Source organism: Falco rusticolus, chromosome 7 (genome assembly GCF_015220075.1).
Source record: "Falco rusticolus isolate bFalRus1 chromosome 7, bFalRus1.pri, whole genome shotgun sequence".
NCBI lineage: Eukaryota > Metazoa > Chordata > Aves > Falconiformes > Falconidae > Falco > Falco rusticolus.
Window position 1 is genome coordinate 414,883 of NC_051193.1, and position 20,753 is coordinate 435,635.

Here is a 20,753-nt window from a genome sequence, read left to right on the forward strand (position 1 = left end):
CAGTCTCCAGGACAAGGGAGCCTGTGACCGCAAGGGCAAAGAGCCATGGGAGCAGCTTGGCTGGGCAAGGAGCAGATGCCAGCTCCCAGGGCAGCCCCACAGGCACAGGGCAGCCCATGCTGGGGGCCATGGGGGCCGTACACAGCTGGGTTTGCCCTCTGCGCCCAGGTGAAGGGGGCTGCGACAGCGCAGCCAGACCCTACTGCCCACTCACCGGGGAGGTGCCCAGTCATGCTGCGTGCAGTCCAGAAGTGTCCCCACATACGTCTTGTTCCTCCAGGTGACGTTGACCACCAGCATACCTGTAAGGTGAGGGGAGAGGGTCAGATGGGGCCAGGTGTCTCGCCCTTCCCTGGGCACCAGGGCAAAGGGGGATCCACCCCTTGAGACAGACTGGAGAAAGGGCTCAGCTCTAGGGCTGGAGGAAGGCAGGCAAGGGGTCCTGGGCTCTGGGCAAGGTGAGACCCCAGGCTCTGGACTGGAGGGGCACCAAGACAGGAGCTGGGGACCCCCAGCTCATCCCCGCTCTCTGCATGACTCTGGCTGGCATCCACCCAGCCTCTCCTTGAGCTGCTCGGTGCTCTTCCCTGTTTTCACGGCGATGCTAAAACCAGCGACCCCCAAAAGGGCAGCAGGATTTGGAGGGGCCCGAAGACCCATGTTGGCTCCACATGCTCAGGCAGAGTAGGGAAGGTGATCTCTGGGGAACGAGGCCTGGGAACTCCCCAGGGGAGATACAGACAGCCCCCAGCAAGCCTGTGGACGCCAGTGCAGAGCTGCAGACTCCTCTGCAGACAGCAGGGTTAAGACCCTGCTGTGCACAGCTGTGCACCCCTCGGCTCTCCAGGAAAGGCTGTTACTGCCACTAGATGGCAAGCTGAGCCCAGCAGCCCCACGCAGGCCACCACCCCTGGCAGGAAAACCCTACTTTGGGGGAACGATCCCGGTCCCCCCAGCTTTGCTTTGCTCCTGCACCCCCCAGGACACCCATCAGCCCTGAATCTCTGCCTGAAGAACCAGCTATGGGGCCACACCTCCTCCCATCATGGAGCAAAGGCACTGGGCCTTCAGAAAATCTGGTCGTTCCAGCTTTTTCATGCCAAATCAAGAGAAGCAGCCTGGGTCACAGCCGCACCAAGGACACGGACCCCCAGCATCTCTTCTTGGAGGTGGAGGGGTCTTTTGCAGCATTTCTCAGCTTTGTGGATATTTCCTCCCAGCCATGGGCCGCTCTGGTTACTGCTGAACTCATCTGACTGGGAAGTGGAGTCCGTTGCGCTGAGCACATCTGTCCGAGCAAGGTAAAACTCGGGCAATAGGAAAGTCATTTGCAAGGGTTGATGAGCATTGCAAGATATACAGTCACACAGCCCCAGGAGATGGATGGAGCCGAGGGAGCCCAGAACAGCTGTGCCTGAAGCACGTTTATAAATCTCAGCCCATATCCCCTGTTGTGCTGTGCCAGCAGCCAGCTGCAGGCTTCGAGAGGGATGATATACAGAGCTGGGTCTCCCTTCAGAAAGAGAAATGAAATGCAGGTCTTCTCTTTCTCCTCCTGGAAAACGTTGGGTGCTCCAGAAGGAGCATGCCACAGGAAGACATGGTGCCAGCACACAGCCAAGACCTTCAGCTGGCTCATCCTGGTGAGCAGGAGCAGCTGGGTCCTGCCTACAGAGAAAGGTGCTGGGGACCTGCCTTGGATACAACCAGGATGTGATGCTGGAGGCAGCACAGGGTAGAAACAAGCAGCAAAACCAACTGCTGGGAGCCCACAGCCCTGTGCAGGGAGAGATCAATGGGAAAGAGGGGGATGCTGATCCCAGGCATCCCAAGGCAGGCATGCGGAAGGTGGTCTTCTACCTCTGTTCCTCCTAATGCACCTTTTTTTGACAGGCAGAAGCCTGTCCCCCCTTTCCTGAGAAGCCAGAGAAGCTGCTGGCTGCATATCCTGTGCCCCAAGCCAAACCCACCATCCCCAGGACACCTCCGTGGAGCTGCCATGGGATGCTCCCAGGAGCTGCAGAAGGATCAAGCAGCTGCTGAGAGACCAGCAGCCCTAACTCAGAGTGCAGCTCTCCCAGCCACAGGGCTCAGAGGGGCAGCTCCAGCTCCCCCCGTCCTCCCTGCTGCACAGCCAGCGCCAGTTCAATCCCCCTTTGAAGCTGGCAAAGACCATGTGTGCCACTGGAAGTTAACTGCACAAGCCACCAGCGTCTCTTGTGCATCCCAGGGCCAGCATGTGACATTAGAAAGGACATGCTGGCTTTTTGTCTTTTCCTCGCCAGCACGATCACAGGAGAGGAGTGAAAGATGGAAGGGTGAAGCGAGCCAGCACACAGCTGTCCCTCCCTTCCCTGTTGGAGCATCAGCCCTCCAACACACACCAGCCTATATTTAACCCGCTGCAACCAATCATACCAAATCCCCTCCTAATCCTCCAACAATAACCCAGGACAATTTAAACCCCAGGGATAGATCCTAAGCAGCTTTTTTCACCCGCCGTGTCCACCTCCTGCAGCTGGATGATGAGCAGACATGGGCAGGGCAAGGGCAGGCAAGGAGGAGGCAATGCCCTGTGTCCCTGAGGCTGGAGATGCTTGCGCACAAAGAGCCAGCAGCGATGCTCTTGCAGGGGAGGAATCCCACTCAGGTAACTGCGGTCCCACCTGATTTCACAGGAAGGTGACACCTTTGAAGCTCTTAAGCAATTAATACCACCCAAATCTGGGTGCAAACCGCTCAGCATCCTGGCCACCAAGTGTTCCTGTCATACCCCAGCATGAAAAATTAACGGTGGGTTGACAGTGTCAGGCTGCCATCTAGGAAGGCAACATAAAACATAATCCTGTAAAAATGGAGAGAGATGAAGGGAACAGAAGGACGCAAAAAAGCACCACCTGGTCCTTGTATGGTCCACGCATGAGTGCTCTGTAGCAGCAGAGCTGATGCTCCGTAGGTGTGCACAGCTGGTGGGGACATGGGGACAGACGAGGACAACGCTGCACAAAGCCCTCCATCCCAACGCAGCCCTGAATTAGACCAGACTAAGCCTTTCCAGTGGATAGTCCCAGCTAGGATGCTGCTCTCCCATGTTAAAATGCAGGTGGTGTCTGCTTGCAGACCAGCACCATGGGCCCCAGGAGCCGCTGTGTCAGGAGGAAATGTGCACCAGGTCCCCCTTTGTGAAGATTAAGCCCTCAAGCCTGATATCTCCCAACCCTGCTGATAAACCAGTGTGCCGGCACCTGCAGCGATCAGGGATGCTCTCAGAGTCATGCACGGCCAGTTCATCATGTGGCTCAGTATCACCCAGCCATGATCCTGCTGAGCTGTCCTCAAGCATCATGGGGACTGCTATACTGCTTGGAGAAGCATCCCCAGCCTTGAGGACAGCAAGGAGGTGTTGCCCCTGCAGTTGGAGAGGACAGCTCCCGAGAGCTCTGCTAGCTTTCACCAATTTTGGGGCGCAGGGGACCTCTGCAAGGCAATGGGAAGACAGGCGGTGGCATTTCCCACCCCAAGAAGAGGTAGTTTACCTGCAGGTCTATGAACCAGCTCAAATCTAGGGTCAGTGTAGCCACACATCCCATCTGCACCAGTGAACAGGAGCAGGGATCTATCTTGCACCAAACCTCAAGCAGCTGGAGGTGTTCTAGGTCCTTCTTCCACAAATTCCTCCTCCAGCTGCATCATCTTTGGGATGCCCTTCCTTCAATTCATTTCCTCTCCAGCGGCATCACTTGAAATGCTCCAGCTTTGCCATAAGCCCTGCTTGCATGCAGGGAGCCTGGCCTGACCTGCAGTGCCTAGACTTTAGGGCACAACGCCCAAAGGTGTTGCAGGGGCCATAATGCAACAGCTCTGGCTGCTGCTGCCAGGACAGCAGAGGACACCATGGCACAGGGGATGGCCAGCACAAGGGCCACCTCACCCAGCAAGAAGAGAGTTCACTCAGCAATTACTGTCACAGGCAAGAGAGACACGACTAGGGAAAATTAATTCCATTTACTGCCAACCAAATCAGAGTATGACAATGGGAAATAAAAACAAACACACCTACCCCATTGCTGTCCTTCCCAGGCTCAACTTCACTCCCAGTTTCTCCACCTCTGCCTCTGATCAGCACAAGGGGATGGGGAACGGGGGCTGCAGCTGGTTCACTGCACATTGTCTCTGCCACTCCATCCTCCTCAGGGGGAGGGTCCTCACACTCTGCCCCTGCCCCAGCCTGGGGTCCCTCCCATGGCAGACAGTCCTCCACGGACTTTTCCAACACGAGTCTTTCCCACAGGCTGCAGCTCTTCATGAACTGATCTGGCGTGGGTCCCTCCGTGGGGCACATCCCCCCAGGCCCCGCCGGCCCCAGCCTGGGCTCCTCCCCGCGGGACCACTGGCGCTGCCTCAGCGCTGCTGCCGGCGGGTCGCAGCCCCCTGCAGGCACCCACCTGCTCCGGCGTGGGACCCTCCCCGGGCTGTGGGTGGGGGTCTGCTCCACTGTTAACTGCCATGGGCTGAGGGCACAGCCAGCCTCTCGTGTGCTTCGCCACGGGCTGCTGGGGAATCTGCTCCAGCGCCTGGAGCCCGCCCTGCCTCCTGCACTGACCTGGGGGGCTGCAGGGCCGTCTGCTTCATTCTCACACCTCTCTCCCAGATGCTGCTGTGCAGCAATTTTTTACACCTTCTTAAATATGTTAACACAGAAGCACTACCACCGCGGCTGAGGATCTCAGCCTCAGCCAGCAGCAGGTGCATCTTGGAGCTGGCTCTGTCAGACATGGGGGCAGCTTCTGGTGTCCTCTTGGACAGAAGCCCCCCTTTACAAAACCCTCGCCACACAAACCCAATCCAGTCTCCCCGGCAGGGTCAGAGGCAGACAGGATCATTCCATTAAACCACATGGGGATGGATGCTCGGATGGTGAGTGGCTGTCCCCGGCTGTCTAATGCCCTGCTTTGCAAGGCACAGGAGGGCTATGAGAGGGGCTCCACATGCTGGAGCCTGGAAAAAGCAGCAGGGAAAACCTTCAACATGGATCACACCAAGGGACAAGGAGCCAGCAAGGGTGTGTTGGTGCATCCCAACAACCAAAGTGACAGTGGGAAGTCACACCACTTCTCACTGATCCCATGGGATCGGCATTTATTTCACCAGGACCTGCGAACACTGAGAACACTCACTGCTGTGCTCCTGCCCAAACCCAGCAATAAGTGTCCACCTTTGGTAACAGCGACAATGTGACTGTGACCAAGGACATCCTAAAATCATCCTGCAAGAGGATGGCCTGTTACCCTGTGACTCACTGGCCAGCACCCCCATGGGACTGGGGGCCACAGCTCTCTCTCCGTTGCCTGAAGCCCATCCAGAAGATACCTACAGGATTTTGGGGACCTTGGTGCCTCTCAAGGCTTGGCAGAGCAGACCACAGCACCAAGTCCCAACAGCCACCTGCAAGCAGCACAGACCTCCATCCTCATGCTCCTGGAGAGGGGAGGCAGAGGAATCTAAACCAATTTAGCTCCCAGGAAAGCGTGGCAGAGCAGCTCGCAGCTCGTGAGCCTCCTTGTAAACAAGTCCTTTAATCCAGGGCTCAGCAGCTAAAGCAGGGGCCCCAGCTGGTTATTACCTGGGGCAGCTGCAGACGCGCCTTAGGGAGATGGACGCAAGCAATAGTCCTGTCTGGAGCAGAACATTGCTCACCTACTGATAACACTGCCTCTGTACAAAGCTGACAGACGCTTCAAGAGCGATAAGCAGCGCATTAGCTCTCCTCCAGCTCCCCGCACTGTCAAGCCAGCAGATATGAGACAAAGTGGTGGTGCTGGGGGAGCGTAATAAAGCTCTGCTTTTCTATGCCAACACGCAAGCAGCCACCGTGCTTCGGTGGTTTGCAGCCTCCTCACCCACTGGCAAAACAGAAGGAGGGTGCGAGGCAGCAGCCCCAAACACCAGCAACCCTTGTGGCACCGGAGACAAGGTGCCCCATCACCAAGCAGCACCAGACGATGCTCCCAACCAGAGCAAGCTGCTGGATTCCGATCTGAAGATGAGAGCGGTCACAGCCACACTGTCACAGCTTTAGGAGGCTTTGGAGGAGCGCAGTGAGCCTGCATGTCGGGTCAGCAACCTTGGAGGGGATTTACAACCACTCGTTACTCTGGGAAATGCCATTAAAGGAAATGAGAAATCCATACTCCTGCTCCTCACCCTTGCTGCATCAGCCTTAAAAACTCTCTTGTTTCTGGGTTCAAGTACACACAGCTAAGACAACTGGACAGTGTACACAGGGGACGGTATAGCCCCTTCTGAAGCCCCAAAGCTCACCCATAAGCAGTGCAATCTTGGCACATCCTCCTTTTAAAACATTCCCAGAGGCAAAGAGCAACCACAGGTGCAACAGAAGGCTGCAGGTAACGGTGAGGCAGCACGTTCGATATGCAAAGCCATCAAGTTAGGGGTCAGGCTTTGTCCTCGCCCTCCAATCCCTCCCCATCCTCTCTCAATCCATTGCGTCTCTCTCCTGCTCCAAGCAATGACATGTCCATGCTGGCATCTGCAGACCCCAAGGATGCTCACACTGCACCATAACCCCAAAGAGATGTTTGCAAAGGGGCAATCCAAACAGCTGGGGCGCGCAAAGCTCGGCCATGGGTGACTTGCCGCCACCATCCCAGTGCAGAGCTGGAGGAAGTGATGTGGAGAGAGTTTGCTGCTGTTCTTTTGGTGCTGCTACACCATGATGCTTGTTGCTTGGACATTTTGCGGATCAGATGCCAGCTTGTTTCAGCTGTGAACAGCACTGGTGTGGCACTGGGACCCAGTCTGCTCACTGCGAGCAGAGGTGAGGAGGTGACATGCTCCAAGCCAGGTGACACCAGCTCCACTGAGGAGATCAAGCAGCTAAAAAGGCAGCCAACAGAGCAATGCTTTCCTGTGTAATTACATCAGTTAATAGTTCCTGCAGATCAAAATCACACCTAACAAAATTAGGGGAACTGCCAAGACAGTTGTTCCACACCAAAGGCATTTCAATAAAACACATCCCCGCAGACAACAGGCTTGGCAAAGGGACAGTGTCACCAGCACGGCCATGGGAGAGCGTGTACAACCAGTGTGCAGCACCAGCAAGACCAGACCTCGGCACAACACCAACCTGGAGCAGGAGCGGCACAGGTGGACCAAAAGCCAGGAGTCAAATGTTTGGTGGTGGGAGCCCAAGGGATGCCCTTGGTGGCAACTGTGGTCTTGCAGCAGGTTTTCTAGCGGTGGGAGAGGACGAAGCTGGTGTTCAGGGCAGGAGGGGCATCATGGTGCTCCCATTTCAGATATGTCAGCTCCAGCTTGTCCTTCCAAGGTCACTCCAGCACTGCCAGGCTTTGGCTTTAGGAGCCTTTCTCTCCACTCTTGCAGCCCCTTGGCCAACCCCAAAGCCATTTTCTACAAAAAGGGAGCTGCAGTTGATGAACTGCATTGCCTTCCTTTACTCAACCCCTTCTGGAGGCATTTGAGGCAGGCAGATGTCTCCAGCAAGCCCTGGGCTTCTTCAGGGTGAACAAGCTGGTAAATAGCAACTGCCTGAACCCAAATACACTTTTACTGGCGTGCACAGTGCAACACAGATCCCCTGGACTCAGGGGCACGTGCCATTTATACGCAGCTGGGAGACGAGCAGCTTGCATAAAGATCCAAGTCAGAGCAATTACTACGGGAGTCTAAGGGGCACATCTGACACAAATCCAATTTTCAAGGAGGCATCACACTGCTGAGAAGAGATGCCCATTCTCCTGAGAGGCTCAGTGGGAACCACTTGCAACGCTGCCTGGTAGTGGGGGGTTTGCCGAGTCCCAGAAGTGCCACAGCATCCCACCTGGGGAACCAGGACTTAAGTGGGAACAACCGTGAATCTGCATCTCCCTACGCCAATCACTCAGGGGATTCAAGAATATCACCCCTGGGGAGAAAGCAGCTGCTGTTGAGCCAACAAGGTCCTCTCCACCACTGGAGAGGAGGCTTAATACAAGCCAAGAGCTGCTCCTGCTGCCCTGGGGTCTTTCTGAGCAGTCCAGCGAGGCTGCAGCAACACACGGAGCAGGGGGAGAGACGGATCCCTCTGGCTGAGGGTGCTGAGATGCCCCTGGAGATCTTGGGGACAGCCTCCAGGCCCATAGGCATGCTCACACATGCAGAAAGCACCTTGTTGGGCTTTGCAGACATGCCCTTGCTGTAGCTTTTTCCCTTGGATGCTTTGGGAAAGGGTAGACATTCACTGCATCTCTATGCATTTCACAAGCTCCAGCTTTGGACAGCAGGTCCAGCATCACCCTTGACCCCCACGGGAAGGCAGGACAGAGATGCCAGGCAGGAAATAGGGACAGTTTCACCCTGACTTTTCACTTGAGAAAGAGATGCCACTACGACAGGAACCAGCATGTGCAGTAGACCTGAAGCAACCAAAGGCAACAGCAGGGCTCGTCTTCTACGGGGCTGGCCATAAAAGTCATCACGCCTGATGGTGGCAACCAAGCAGCAGCCAGTGGAGAGGGATCTTTGTGCAAGTTCATTGAATTACCACAGACTAAAAATAGCCAGGCTGTGGGAAATCGCAGGGTGCCTCCAAGGCACGCTCCGAAACGATGGCTGTGGAAGCTAGAGGTAATGCAGAAGGACAGGCAGACGGTCTGCACAGCTTCATGGTGGGGTAAGGAGCAGGAGAAAAGGGAGGGGAAACCAGAAACCACTTCCATGTCACTGCCTCTCAACCAGGAATTGGGGGCGGGGGGAGCATGGCAGGGAGGATGTTTGTGTGCTCTCTGCCTCAGGGATACTATGTTTATCCCACCCCACAACTGCCACATGGGCTCCTCTGCCCACCATCAGCCTCTTCTCCTGATTTCCACCCAAAAACCCCAAACCTCTACAAGGACGAAGCTCTCATCAGCTCTGCTGCTACCTGGGGGGGTCTCCAGTAGTCCTGGGATTTTCCAGTGAACACTGCAGCTCCAACGCTACTGGGCTGAGGGAAATGGCACACTGGTGGGGGGTTTAGCATGCAGCCCCAAAAGGGGGGTGGTGGTGCTGATGTTCCTCTGCACTGCTGCATGTCCCAACACTCAGCCCAGCCATACCTCTGTGTCCCCAGCTGCCTCTGTTTCCCCAGCTGAAGGTACTGCATCTTGTAGAGCAATAACGCTCCCTGCAGACACTGAACAAGCAGCACCAGTGCTCTGGTAGCTCAGCAGAACACCTTCCACGGGTTTCCTCTGGGGAGATCCCCCCAGCAGATCCCCCAGTCCTGGGGTGCACAGAGCAGGGCTCCTGAACGCTCCTGCTTTGTGTTCCCTATCCCCACCAGCAAGCCTAGCTTGAAGAAAATGATTCTTGGGCCAAATTTTATAACGTGTGGCATCCTTCTGCCTTACAGCAGCAAAAAAAATGCACTTACAGCTGCCTCAATCCTGATGGATTTTTTCCATATGGAACAAATGGTGAAGCAGAAAGGGTAGAGGAGTTTGGAGGTCCCCATTCCAAGCTAGCACATCTCAGTCTCCTCCGGCATGGTCCATGCACTCCTCTCTTCCCAAATAGCTCAAGTCATGACACTTTTCCCAATGGGAACAATTTCAGTGCTCACCACCCTCCACACTGGGGGCCACTGCAGTACTTGGTCCTGCATCAACCACAGTTTCAAAACCAGTTTCCCAGTAGGGAGAGAGGAAAGGCACACTGGGCCCACCACCACGTTCGCAAAGCATGGGACAAGAAGGGAATTCCCCCTGGTAGCAGCTCATGGGAATGCAGGTTTCAGTTCATCCTCCATCAGAGATAATAAAGACAGTCACTTTGAGAAGCAGCCAGGGAATAAAGGCCAACAGCTTCATTCTCTGCACACAACAGCAATGGAAGAGCAGGAGCAGATGTCCAAGAGGAGCTCTTGGGTACCTGGCCGAGATGAACCACCAGCTGGCCTCCACCACCACTGCTCGTTCTCCCCTTTGTGCTTCAGGGCTCTGTTTCTGCTTCCAGATCCCAGCTGAAGCCAGACACAAACATGAGGAGTTCATCCTGAGCCTCCCAAAGCAGAAAACTCCAGCATCCCAACAAGGCTGGAGGGAAGGCCACGTTCCAGCACTCGCCGTGGTCCACCGAGCCACCTATTCATCCCTGTGTTACTTGGCAGAACCCCAACAGCAACAAAAACCCATCAAAGGACCTGGGAAAGCAAACCAAGCTGTGCACAGATGAGATGAGCTCCAGCTGAAAAAAGATTCGATTGGCTTGGCAAGAGAGACAAGAGCCTGATCCCCTGCCGAGTCGATTTTGAAAGCTCCACTGGGGTTTTTTAATCCAGCAGGAGATTTCTGCCACCTCTCAGGGTTTGAGCATTTTTGTGACAGACCTGTGGGTTGCCAAGCAGAAACGAACTCAACTCCGTCAAGCTCCTATGCAGGCTGACATGGCCTTTCCTCTGGCACCTCCAGAACAAGTCGGCTCTTGTAGGAAGGCAGAAAAATGTCAGCTTAGATATTCGCCCACTGTCTGGGCAGGGGGATAACACAACGTGTTGGGCTGATGCAAGTTTTGGCCCATTACTCGCTTTGCTTGATGAAGTAAGGGCTGCTCCCACACAGCTCTTCTGTCCTGACCACCCAGATAGGGGGGGGAAAGCCTAGGACATGCCAACAAGCAACACAGCAGGGACATGGGAAGTAAAGGATTGCCATAACTCCAAAATTACATTGTGTGAGAGCTAAAAGCTCTCCGGTGTCACTTACCATCCTCTGTCTCTTGCCAGACGATGCCCTCCAGGTTCACGCTGGTCCCAGGCTCGCAGGGGCCCAGGCACTCGGGCTCAGTGGCCAGGGCCACATCGCAGGTGTTCACTCCCACTGAGCGTGTACGTACCATGATCTGCTCACAAGGCGACGAGATGTCGTTGTTGACGACTGGGACAAGGAGGTGCAAGGGCAACACCGCAGGTGTAGAGACCGGAGACTCCATCTGTGGGGAAGCAGAAACACAGCAGCTATGGTCAGGAATACAGGGAAGGAGAACAAGTATCAACAGGCATCTACAGTCTTGGAGAACCTCAAGCCCAGGGCTGCCACCTTCTCAGTGCTTGTGCCAGCAGGCAGTTCAAGTCCCACACCCCACCAGAGCACAAGGATCTCACAGGTCTCTCCCACCCTGGCATGCCCATACCCACGTAATCCTGAAGAGCAGGTACTTTGCAGTCATAGAGATCACACCCGCAAGTGCCTCCGCGGGAGATATCTGTGCTGCTTGAAAGAGCGTGTGCCAAGTTCCTTCCCTGACAGCTTCTGCCCATGTAATCATCCTTGGTGAGGATGCCTTTTGGCTATTACTTAGATGTTAACACAGTCAATAACTTTGGACCTGATGGCTCATTAGAAGAAAAAAAAATTACAGGCTTCTGCTCAACTGGCAGGACAGGACAAACGAGTAGCGGTCTCCCTCCAGCACCCATGAAAACCAGCATCCTCCTCCTCCTCCCAAATCTACCCTGTGACCACCTGGAGACACAGGCATACAGATCACATCCCTCATGTCTATGCAAGTATCCACTTCAGAGCCTGATCTGGCTGACAGCTGAGTCAACTGCACCAGCCATCGTTTGGTGGTGGGCTTGCAAAAGCCAACAAGCCACCATGCCAAGTGAAAACACAGCCAAGTCACCCTGCTGCGGACAAGCCAAGGTCCTCGGCCACTCTGCCACGCTAGCCGATTACCAGTGTTAGGAGAAGGATGGCTGGCAGGCTGCCTCTGCTGCTGGCCAAGGGAAGGGAAGGGTGGAGATCTCCCTGTCCTTTAGGGTTCATCAGCCAAAGCAGCCACAGTCAGTCATTCCCTCGCCTCGGCTCACAGGGATTTGCAGCAGTTTGGGGGCTAGCTGCTCATCCTCTGCTCAGACCTCCTCTTCTTTACAGTTTATGATCTTGATAAGATACTGAGCAAACCTCAAAAGAGAAGCAGACTGAGGAAACTAATCACATCATCAGTGAGTGATGACCTGGGTTTCTGTTTCAAGCAGGGGAAGATCCAGCACTATACTGCGAGATGTCCTCCTACGTCTCTGCTGAGGATAGATTATAACCCTGGAGAGGCTAACCTTGCTGGTCACCAAGAGTGGACACAGACACCAGCTCATGACCACTTCCAATCTCATTGCCGGATCTCTTTGGCCAATGCTGCTGACAGCCACCAAACAGGCAAGACTTGAGCTGGCATCCTGGTCCTGACCAGCTGCTAAGATTACCTGCTCCCTCTCTTGCTCATGCACCTCTATCCTTTAAGCAAGATAAATAACTCCAGCAGAAGCTTGCATGTCCGACCTCACCTCACAATACAGTGCCAGTGGCTGCAGCATCCCAGTGCCTCATCAGCTCGTGACCCCACAAAGCCTCTCCACATCCTCAACGACACAAACACTGTCCACAAGCAGAGAAGGTGCGAGAGGCAAATCTCTACACAGAAGAGCAGAGAGGAGGACATCACATCCACCCTTTGGCTTCTGCCTGCTCCCATCGGGGTGGCTGCAGGCAGAGGACATGAATGTGACCCCTGCAGAGAACTCAGATTTTCTGGCTCTGCCAGGGCAAGTGGATTTGCTTTTCCAGCAGAACACAAAGCACCTACTGCCTGTGTGCCTGCAGTCCTCTCCTTGTCCTCCTGCATCTGTCTTCTCTCTAGATAGCTTGCCAGCACACATCCACCCCCCTGAACATTAAAGATGGCCTGGAGGTCTCAAGCAGCAGTAGCTGGACTACAAGGCCTCTCTGCTGGCAGCACAGCTCATGCTCCACAGCTCTTTTTTCCATGCACTGCCTCCAACGTCCCACTGGCAGGACCAGTTTTCCCCCAGGAGCCCATCCCCAGCTCCTCATCACCACCTGCCTCTGAGGCTGCCCCATCTGATCCCATGGGATTTGAGATTTCAGTGGTTTTGACACAAAAAAAGCCCCATGAGCCTGCCAGAGAGGAGGGCTGCAGTCCCATGGACAAATCTCACCCCCAGCCTCCTCATCCTGCACATCCTTGCAGATCCAGAGCAAGAAAGATGCTCAAAGGAAGCGTGAGGGTCTTTTGCAGGGGCTCAAGGAAACAAACTGCTCCTCAATGCCATGTTTTGCAAACCAAAAGCAAGTCTCCAGCAATGAAACAGCCAGAGAGGAACCAGGCAGGGCTGCCCAACTTTGGTGAGCAGCAGCAAGAGCCCAGGCAGTGATGGGGAACACTTGCCCCCATCACCCCAGGAGCAGCAGCTGTGTGTGCCCACCGAGGACCTGTGGGTTTTGAAACCATTCAGCTTCCTTCCACTTTGCGACAGAAACCACAGAGCAACACAGGAGTGTTTAATTACAGTTCCAGCTCTGCTAATTATCGCCCGGTCACATTCGTAATCTGCATTATGCCATGGTGCATAATAAGCAGCTCGCTGAGATCTCTCTAATAAGCGAGGTGGCTTGATGAGATTTCATATTTCACCCTGCACTGGAACAAACAGAGCCTCATTTAGCAATCGCAGGGAGACAAGCAGCTCTCCTGCTCCCATGCCCAAAGCTCAAGAGCAAAATAAAAAAGCCCAGGGTGGCTCCCCAGGGGCAAGGGCAGGAACAGAGCCGCCTCGCTGGAACACATCTGAAAAAAGCTGAAAGCCACACCAGAGGGAGAGACAAATGGATCAATCCCTGAATTCACACACACACACCCCATCCCCCCAAGCGTCTTATCTCCCGGTGCCACATCTTTTCATCCTCCTGCTTTACTGAGCAAGGTCAGGAGATTCACCCGCTGGTGGCTGGAGGATGGCTGGGGGGAGCTGAGGCAGCCCTGGCTACCGTGGGGCAGCTCTGCTAGCCACCTTCACCCAGCTCCCTCTGCTGGGCTAGAAGCCGAGGGAGCTGCTGGCACCAGGGCCAGCGGGCAGCACTCACACCCTCGAGCAGTGGCTTTCGCGTCTCCTCCAGCTAGCACAGCTGAGCCAGCAGAGATCTTCAGCTCCCCAAAGCAAGCCCTGCATCCTCCTGGCTTCCAGCTCCAACGCATGCCACCCCCTGAGCAAACCACTTAATGCTTCTGGGCCCCAAATCCCCTTTGCAGAAGGAAAACTTATTTCTCTTTCCTAGCTGGGCAGGCTCGAAAATTAAATGCTGGCGAATGCAAATGCAGCCGCTACGTGCTCACTGCTGGAGGGAGCTGTTATGTCTCCAGCTGCCCCTCTGCAGGAGTTACGTGGGGTGAAGCTTCCCTGTACCGGCGCTGGCCGTCCATGTCTGCCTGCCGCTGCCTCCCCTGATGAAAGCCCTTTGTGTTTCTCGGAGGCTTTCCCATCACGAGGAACGTGCTTTCACCACCGCCAAGGACAGAAGTGGAACGGAGCCAAGCCCAGGCGGCGGCCAGCACAAGCACTGCTTGATAGGGAAAAAAGCAAATCCACCGAGAGTCCAGGGTGACGCGGCTGGCGCCACACGATGCTGGTGCTGAGGAAAGGGCTCTGGGTGGGTAATTAAAACCTACCCCCCATCACAGCCCTCAACTCAAAGGCAGGATGGGCTCCCACATGAAGGGAAGCACAGCAGTGGGTGCTGGCATGGGGACATGTACACAAAGCAGCTCCTGCCATCTTAGAGATGTGCCAGTGTGGTTTCGTTAACATCAGTCACCACTAAGGTGACTTCACAGCAGCAATTAGCTACCAGGAGAAAGGGGAGGGCACAACAGAAATAAAAACACCATAGTAATTTTGATGCCAACCCCTAAACCACCCAGAACACCCACCCATTTGAGTATTTTGGTTTGCTCCTAACAATCAAAGTCAACCAGGCAAGAAAAGTGCATTTTTTAGCATGAAAGCCAACAGGGATGCCAAAAACCCAGAGAAAAGCAACCATCAGATATTTGTGGTGCATCCAGGACAGGGATAGTGCGAACAACCACATGGTGGTACAGCACCAACAGAGCTGCACTCTGTTTGTCAGCAAGGACCTTGCAGTAGTCAGCATGAGACCACTGATGCATCTGAGATGGTGCTAGGCTTCCAGTGTATCCCACATTAGCAAGTTATGCAGCACGGTGGCCCATTTTTCCCATCTAGAAGGGTCCTTCAACTGCTGCAAACACAGACAGACAACAAAAGGCAAGGGGAAGCCTCATTACTGGTCACAAACCCTTAGCTGCTGTGTGTCAGGAGACAAAATATGGACTAAAACTGCTCCATCACAGGAGCACTGCTGAAGGCTAGCAGCCAACACTTCCCACATCACTGCATGCCTCAGCCCAATGTTTGGGAGCTTTCAAAGTGTCACTCTTGTCCTGCTCAGTCACCACATCCCCAGCAGCTTTGCTTTTTCAGAGGAGGGCCTGGGAAAATGAGCTTCCAACTCCTTGAAGAGATACAACCAGGGAGCAGATCCATCCAGTTGAAGAGCATCTTTGGTGGGCACCTCCAAACCTCAAAACCACAGCACCTGAGGTGCCTCTCCCACACCACTGGTGACCTCGGAGAGGATTTCAAAGAGGAACCAAAGTCTTCTCCAATCTGACCCCCAAAGCTGGGTATGCGGAGTCTGAAGACAAATCCATTTGTTGGCACCAGTGCCCACCACACTTACAATTCAAAGTTGAATTGTCTGGCAAGCATTGCTCAACCCACCCGAAGCTCCTGGTCACATCTTCCGGTGACAACATCCCAACACACTGGAGGCGCGCAACCCCCGGCAGCATTGAGGAGGCTCCAGAAGACCCCTTCCTCAAACAGCACAGGTGGCAATAAGGGTTCATTAGCTGTTTGCTGGCTGGATTGCTGGATTTGGCTGGACCCCAGCAAGAAAGTAGCCAACAAAAGTTTCCAACAAAACCCCGTGTGCAGGGAAACAAGGGTGGCACAAGTGTCAGGTCCAAAGACGGAGCCGGGATTGTGGTCTGGGGCACTGATCCTGACACCGTTGTGCACTGCCCTTCCCTCTTGCTAGCGAGAGGCTGAAGTTGCTGACAAAGATGTAAAAAAAGAAATCTGTTTTAGAAGAAAGTAACCCTTCCCTGAAAAAACACCAGCTTAAATAAACGAAGCCACTTATTTCTACAGACTGCAGGAACACACTCAGGGAGGACGTCAGGTTTCCTAGTCAGCAAATCCAAGCCCACAGGACATCAGGGCAGCTGGACCAAGAAAACAGGAGGATCATCATTTCTGACAGCCCCCTCCAGCAAGCAGTAAATGCCGAAACGAGGAAGGATTAATGCTTCCACACGCTGCAGAGAGGAGCAGGCTCAGCATCACACTCCCGAATTCACTCTGCAGAGACAACAAGCAAGCATGGGACCTCGTGGACAATGCCACCACCAGAAGAGCCAGACAATCTGCATGGGAACTAAGGACTTTTAAGGAGCAGCAGTCCCAGCTTCCCTCCTTGGATGATGTCCTTGGGAACTGGCAAGTAAAGCCAGCCCCAGGCTGCACGGGAAGCTGGGAGGGAGACCGTGAGTGCACAGCCAGACAGTCTGGACTGGCTCTGCCACCCAGGACTCTCACAGTAACCCCTGAAACCAAACCAGGAGAGGCCAATTCCCGCACACACACACACACACCCCCCCCCCCGCCATGCTCCTTGGCAGCTTTTCCCTGGTGCTCCTCACCATCTGCTCTCGTCCCCCCAGACACCTGCTTGAGATTCACAGCATCTCCCAGCCACAAGGCTGTTGACAGCACAGTGTGACAGGAAGGCTCTGCCTACAAAAGGCTGCCTGAGTGTCCTCTCCTGGCCCTGTCAAGCACCCACGTCCCAGCTCAGAGGTCCAGCTGTCTCCTGTGTGGAGGGGCTTTGCCTCCATCCATGCAAACCCCTTCCCCGGCCAACAAGTCCCTGCAGAACGGCAGAAGGAGATGGTGGCCAAACAGTCGGCACAACACAGCATGCCGGCTGGGGTCAGTGGGCACATTTTAAACTCAGACTCATCTTTATCTGGACATTTTGGTGAGGACCTGGCTGAGGAAGTCTGCCCTGGTCACACATCAGCTGGCCACAAGAACCAAAGCCTAGAGGAGGACTTTGGCAATTAAGCTCACAGCCCCACTGCCAGCACTGCTGAAAACAGACCCGCTCACAGTTAATGGGTACATCAGGATGCAACAGCCCATCTGGTAATACCGGAGGTACAACCTCCCACCACACCAGTGACGAGGGACTGATCCAAACACCCAGGTGATGCAGACAGTCATATGTCTATCAACCCTAGCCACACTGCTGGAGAAATGCAAATATTACCCAGCACGACCTCCGACAAGCCGCTTTCTCTCTCTGGCGGAGAGGGGAATAAAATCCCTGCTTGAACACAACCAGTCTTATCTCAGTGCTTGCAGCATTTTGAGATCAAGAGGAGGCAGACGCCACAGAGGCACAGTCTTGCATATTACCATGTCTTCAATAAAGCCAGGAATAGTACCCAAGACAGACATGCTGGCACCAAGTCACCTGCTCCAACCACTTTCAAGACTGTAAGATCTGCTCGGGGTGGGGGAAGGTGTTTCCAGTAGGAGAGATATAGTGACAGCAGCGATGAACGAGGACAGTTGACATAAGCAAGAAACACGGGAAAGAAGAAATCCGAGCTGGAACCTCCTGGCATTGGTCACACCAGTTGACTGAGGATGTGTTGTTGGGGTCTGGGTTCACCTACCAAAAACAGGCAATATCCCAAGGAGCAGCTGCAGCAGGCTCATCTCCTTTACCAAATTAAAATGTGAAGCAGCTTGGCCAGTGCTAAGAAGGGGAAAGATCCCATGCAGAAAAGCACTAGAGATGTGTCTGGGTCAAGGAAGGGCAAAGATGGTTGGAAACATGGAGCCTGACCACAGCAAGCATCCTTTGTGTTGACCAGCTCAGCCTTTGGCCCCTTCCTCAGCACCACTGCTACCATGCAGAGGCTGCTCCTGGTCCCCAGAGTCATCCTCACCTGCAGCAGTGCTGTCCTCTGATGATGGCAAGCCATTTCCCACTGGGAATCCAGGTCTCCCAATAAGGTCCTCCACCCCATACCCACCTTCCTGTCAAGATAGCCAATATCACTGACATATGCTTAGCTTCCTACATAGCTGCTCTGCCTCCAGCATCCCCTCCACCACTGACGCCAGCCATGTGTCCTTCAGGCCTGGATACTAAGTGGAAGAACAACCATGGGGCAAAGTCTTGCCTTTATTTATTTTCTTTCCCCCAAACCCAACAAAACCAGGTACTTCTACCCAAGCAGAAAAAGGATCCTTTCCCACCATGGGAGACAGAGCAGGCCCATTTCCTGGGGACCTTTGCAACCACTGATGCAGCCCAGTTCCTCAGTGCCTCCCTTCAGAGACGTGCATGTTGTCACCTTTCTGCTTTCTGAGCTGGAAGCCATCATCTGTTCCCCAGAACTGGCTCCTCAGCAAGGTCCCAGCCCTGTGCCCAACCTTCTTGCAGATGACAGCTCTACAAGTCCCTGAAACTCTGCCCCAGCTCACAATGACCATCTAAACCAGGCTCCACCAGCTGCCATTCCCCAGCAGCTCCCAACCAACCACCCCCACATTCATTTTCTGGTCTGTCCCCACTAAAAGATGTTCACATAGGAAGACCAGAATCAAAAGGACCAAAGCCACGATGACAGCGAGGCAGGCACATTTTCTGCTTTGGACCACATGAGATTCATGCCCAAATCTGAGCAGTGCTCAAATGGCCACCGTTAACACTAGCACTCTTTGACCAGCACATTAGAGCAGGCAAAGGAGCAACATAAAAGGTTTCACAAGTGCCTTGGTGCATGAATCTCCCAGAAGGACATAATTTCAGGCGGCCTTTCACAAACCACTTGCCGCAGTGTGATGCAGCTCCAGCCGCTGTTAAAAGCCCGCTGATAACCACGGCTACACCAGCCCCGGCCAGAGGATGCAGAGGTTGCAAACAGCCGAGCTAGAGACAGCACTAAAACCCAAACGCACAAAGCAGGCAAGGGAAATCACATGAACAAGCAGTACTGCTGTGGCAAACTGCTTTAACCCTGCCATCTCCCCGGTGGGTAACAAGATCTACGGGGTCTGTCCTGCGCTACAGAGCACTCTGGCTGGGATCCTGAGCACCAGGCCACCAGGTTCATCCAGGAACGACCTACCACCCAAGCAGCTCCACGGACAACTCACATATGACAGAGCTTGGCACCTCGATTTAGACATGTCAGCAGGTCTGCCTTGCCATAAGCGTGGGCAATTCTGTACCTCCAAGGAGGCTACAAAGAAAGCAGTCAATCTCTGTGTTTAAGGAGAAGGACAGTATGCTTAAACTGAAGCTCCTACTGCAAGCATTGCTATTGCCATGCCCACGCCAGGTACACACCAGCATGAGCCCTGGACAGCAGGCTCCCAGCTAGAGGTCCCCCATGCAAACATTCCAGGCCAGGTCCTTCTTGGAGGATACCTGACTCCTCTACCACCTTCAAAGAGTTCAGAAAAACACAGCACTCCCAGTTTGCTGCGCACCATAAAAGAGACTGAAAATGGGCTCTCTGGAGATGATGAGAACCCAAAAGTTACCCATAAAGCTTGACCAGGATTAGCAACCAAGGACCACAAGCCAAGGGAGACGCTTGGTAGGTCAGGGCTGAGCGCGGGGAGTGGTCACAGTAGCCCAGCTGTCGGTTGGGAAATGGCACAGTTTCACCTGCCTGGTTCAACCTTTTCATTTTTTTTCCACCCAATTTTTCTCCACCTCAGCCTTGCAAGTCCAAACCTCCAACATCCAGGCGCTGTGTCTGCTGGCCCCCTAGAAATTTGCACCAGAGTACAGCCACACAAGGACACACACCTACATGCCAACTCAGACCATTAATAATTAAATAATTTAATTAATTTATGATGCCCATTCAAGCACAGTGTCTTGCACAAAGTTCTTCTCTCTGGAAAGCTGCAGTGTATATATAAGCCAAGCAGAGGGGAGACAGCTCAGGATTTCAGTATAAAATTGGACTCCAGTAAACGCAGAAGGGAGGAGATGGATCCAAGACTTGCAGCAAAAATGAACCAGGCTCATCTAGGATGGACTTCTCTGCTTGCTGGGTGCACAGTCCGGGGACCACCTTTCTCCCCATCCATCCCAGTATCCAGAGCAACTGCTCTGCTAGTGCCTGTTCCCAGGTGAGAAGGGGCAAAGCCCAGCCCACAAGACACCACAACCACCCTGCCACTGCTGCCGAGCCAAAGAACCCACGATGCACGGATGCAGTTTCATTACACTGCTAAGAAACCAACTTTTACATCTGATAACGCACAAAAGATGATGTAAAAAAAGGCCTTTGTGTTTTCAGAGAAGAGCCTAGAAAGAACAGATGGGGTGTGGGGTGAAAGATGGGCTTGACTTGCAGTTGTTTTCATCAACCAAACTGTAAATGTGGCATGGGGACAGATGTACCTTCCACAACAGCCAGAACTACAGCATTGCATTGCATCTTCCAGCATCCAAGGGCTGCAAATGAGTCCAAAAGCAAGTGTCAGTCCCACTTGGAGTCATGTGCAAGAAAGGTGGAAGGAATACAGAGTTATAGACATACATAAATCAGTCGAGCATTACCCCAAGGTGGTCCTGCCAGAGATGTAGAAAGAGATCATCTCCAAGATGCTAACTTAGCATCATTGAATTGTTTGGTTTGGAAGGGACCTTCAAAGATCATCTAGTCCAACCTCCCCCCACCACGGGCAGGAGGGACACCCTCCCCCT

At 54.0% G+C, this 20,753-nt stretch overlaps 1 protein-coding gene across 2 annotated transcripts in view; it reads right to left on the reverse strand.

Annotated features, from left to right (window-relative positions):
- ZNF609 (zinc finger protein 609) overlaps positions 1–20,753 on the reverse strand; it is a 74,486-nt gene that overhangs the window by 6,240 nt on the left and 47,493 nt on the right. For both annotated transcript variants that reach the window (XM_037396256.1, XM_037396255.1), the window contains exons 3-4: positions 10,770–10,995; positions 215–302 (exon numbers count right to left, since the gene is read on the reverse strand). In XM_037396256.1, the coding sequence (XP_037252153.1) occupies positions 215–302; positions 10,770–10,995 (314 nt within the window). The remainder of the gene's footprint in view (positions 1–214; positions 303–10,769; positions 10,996–20,753) is intronic.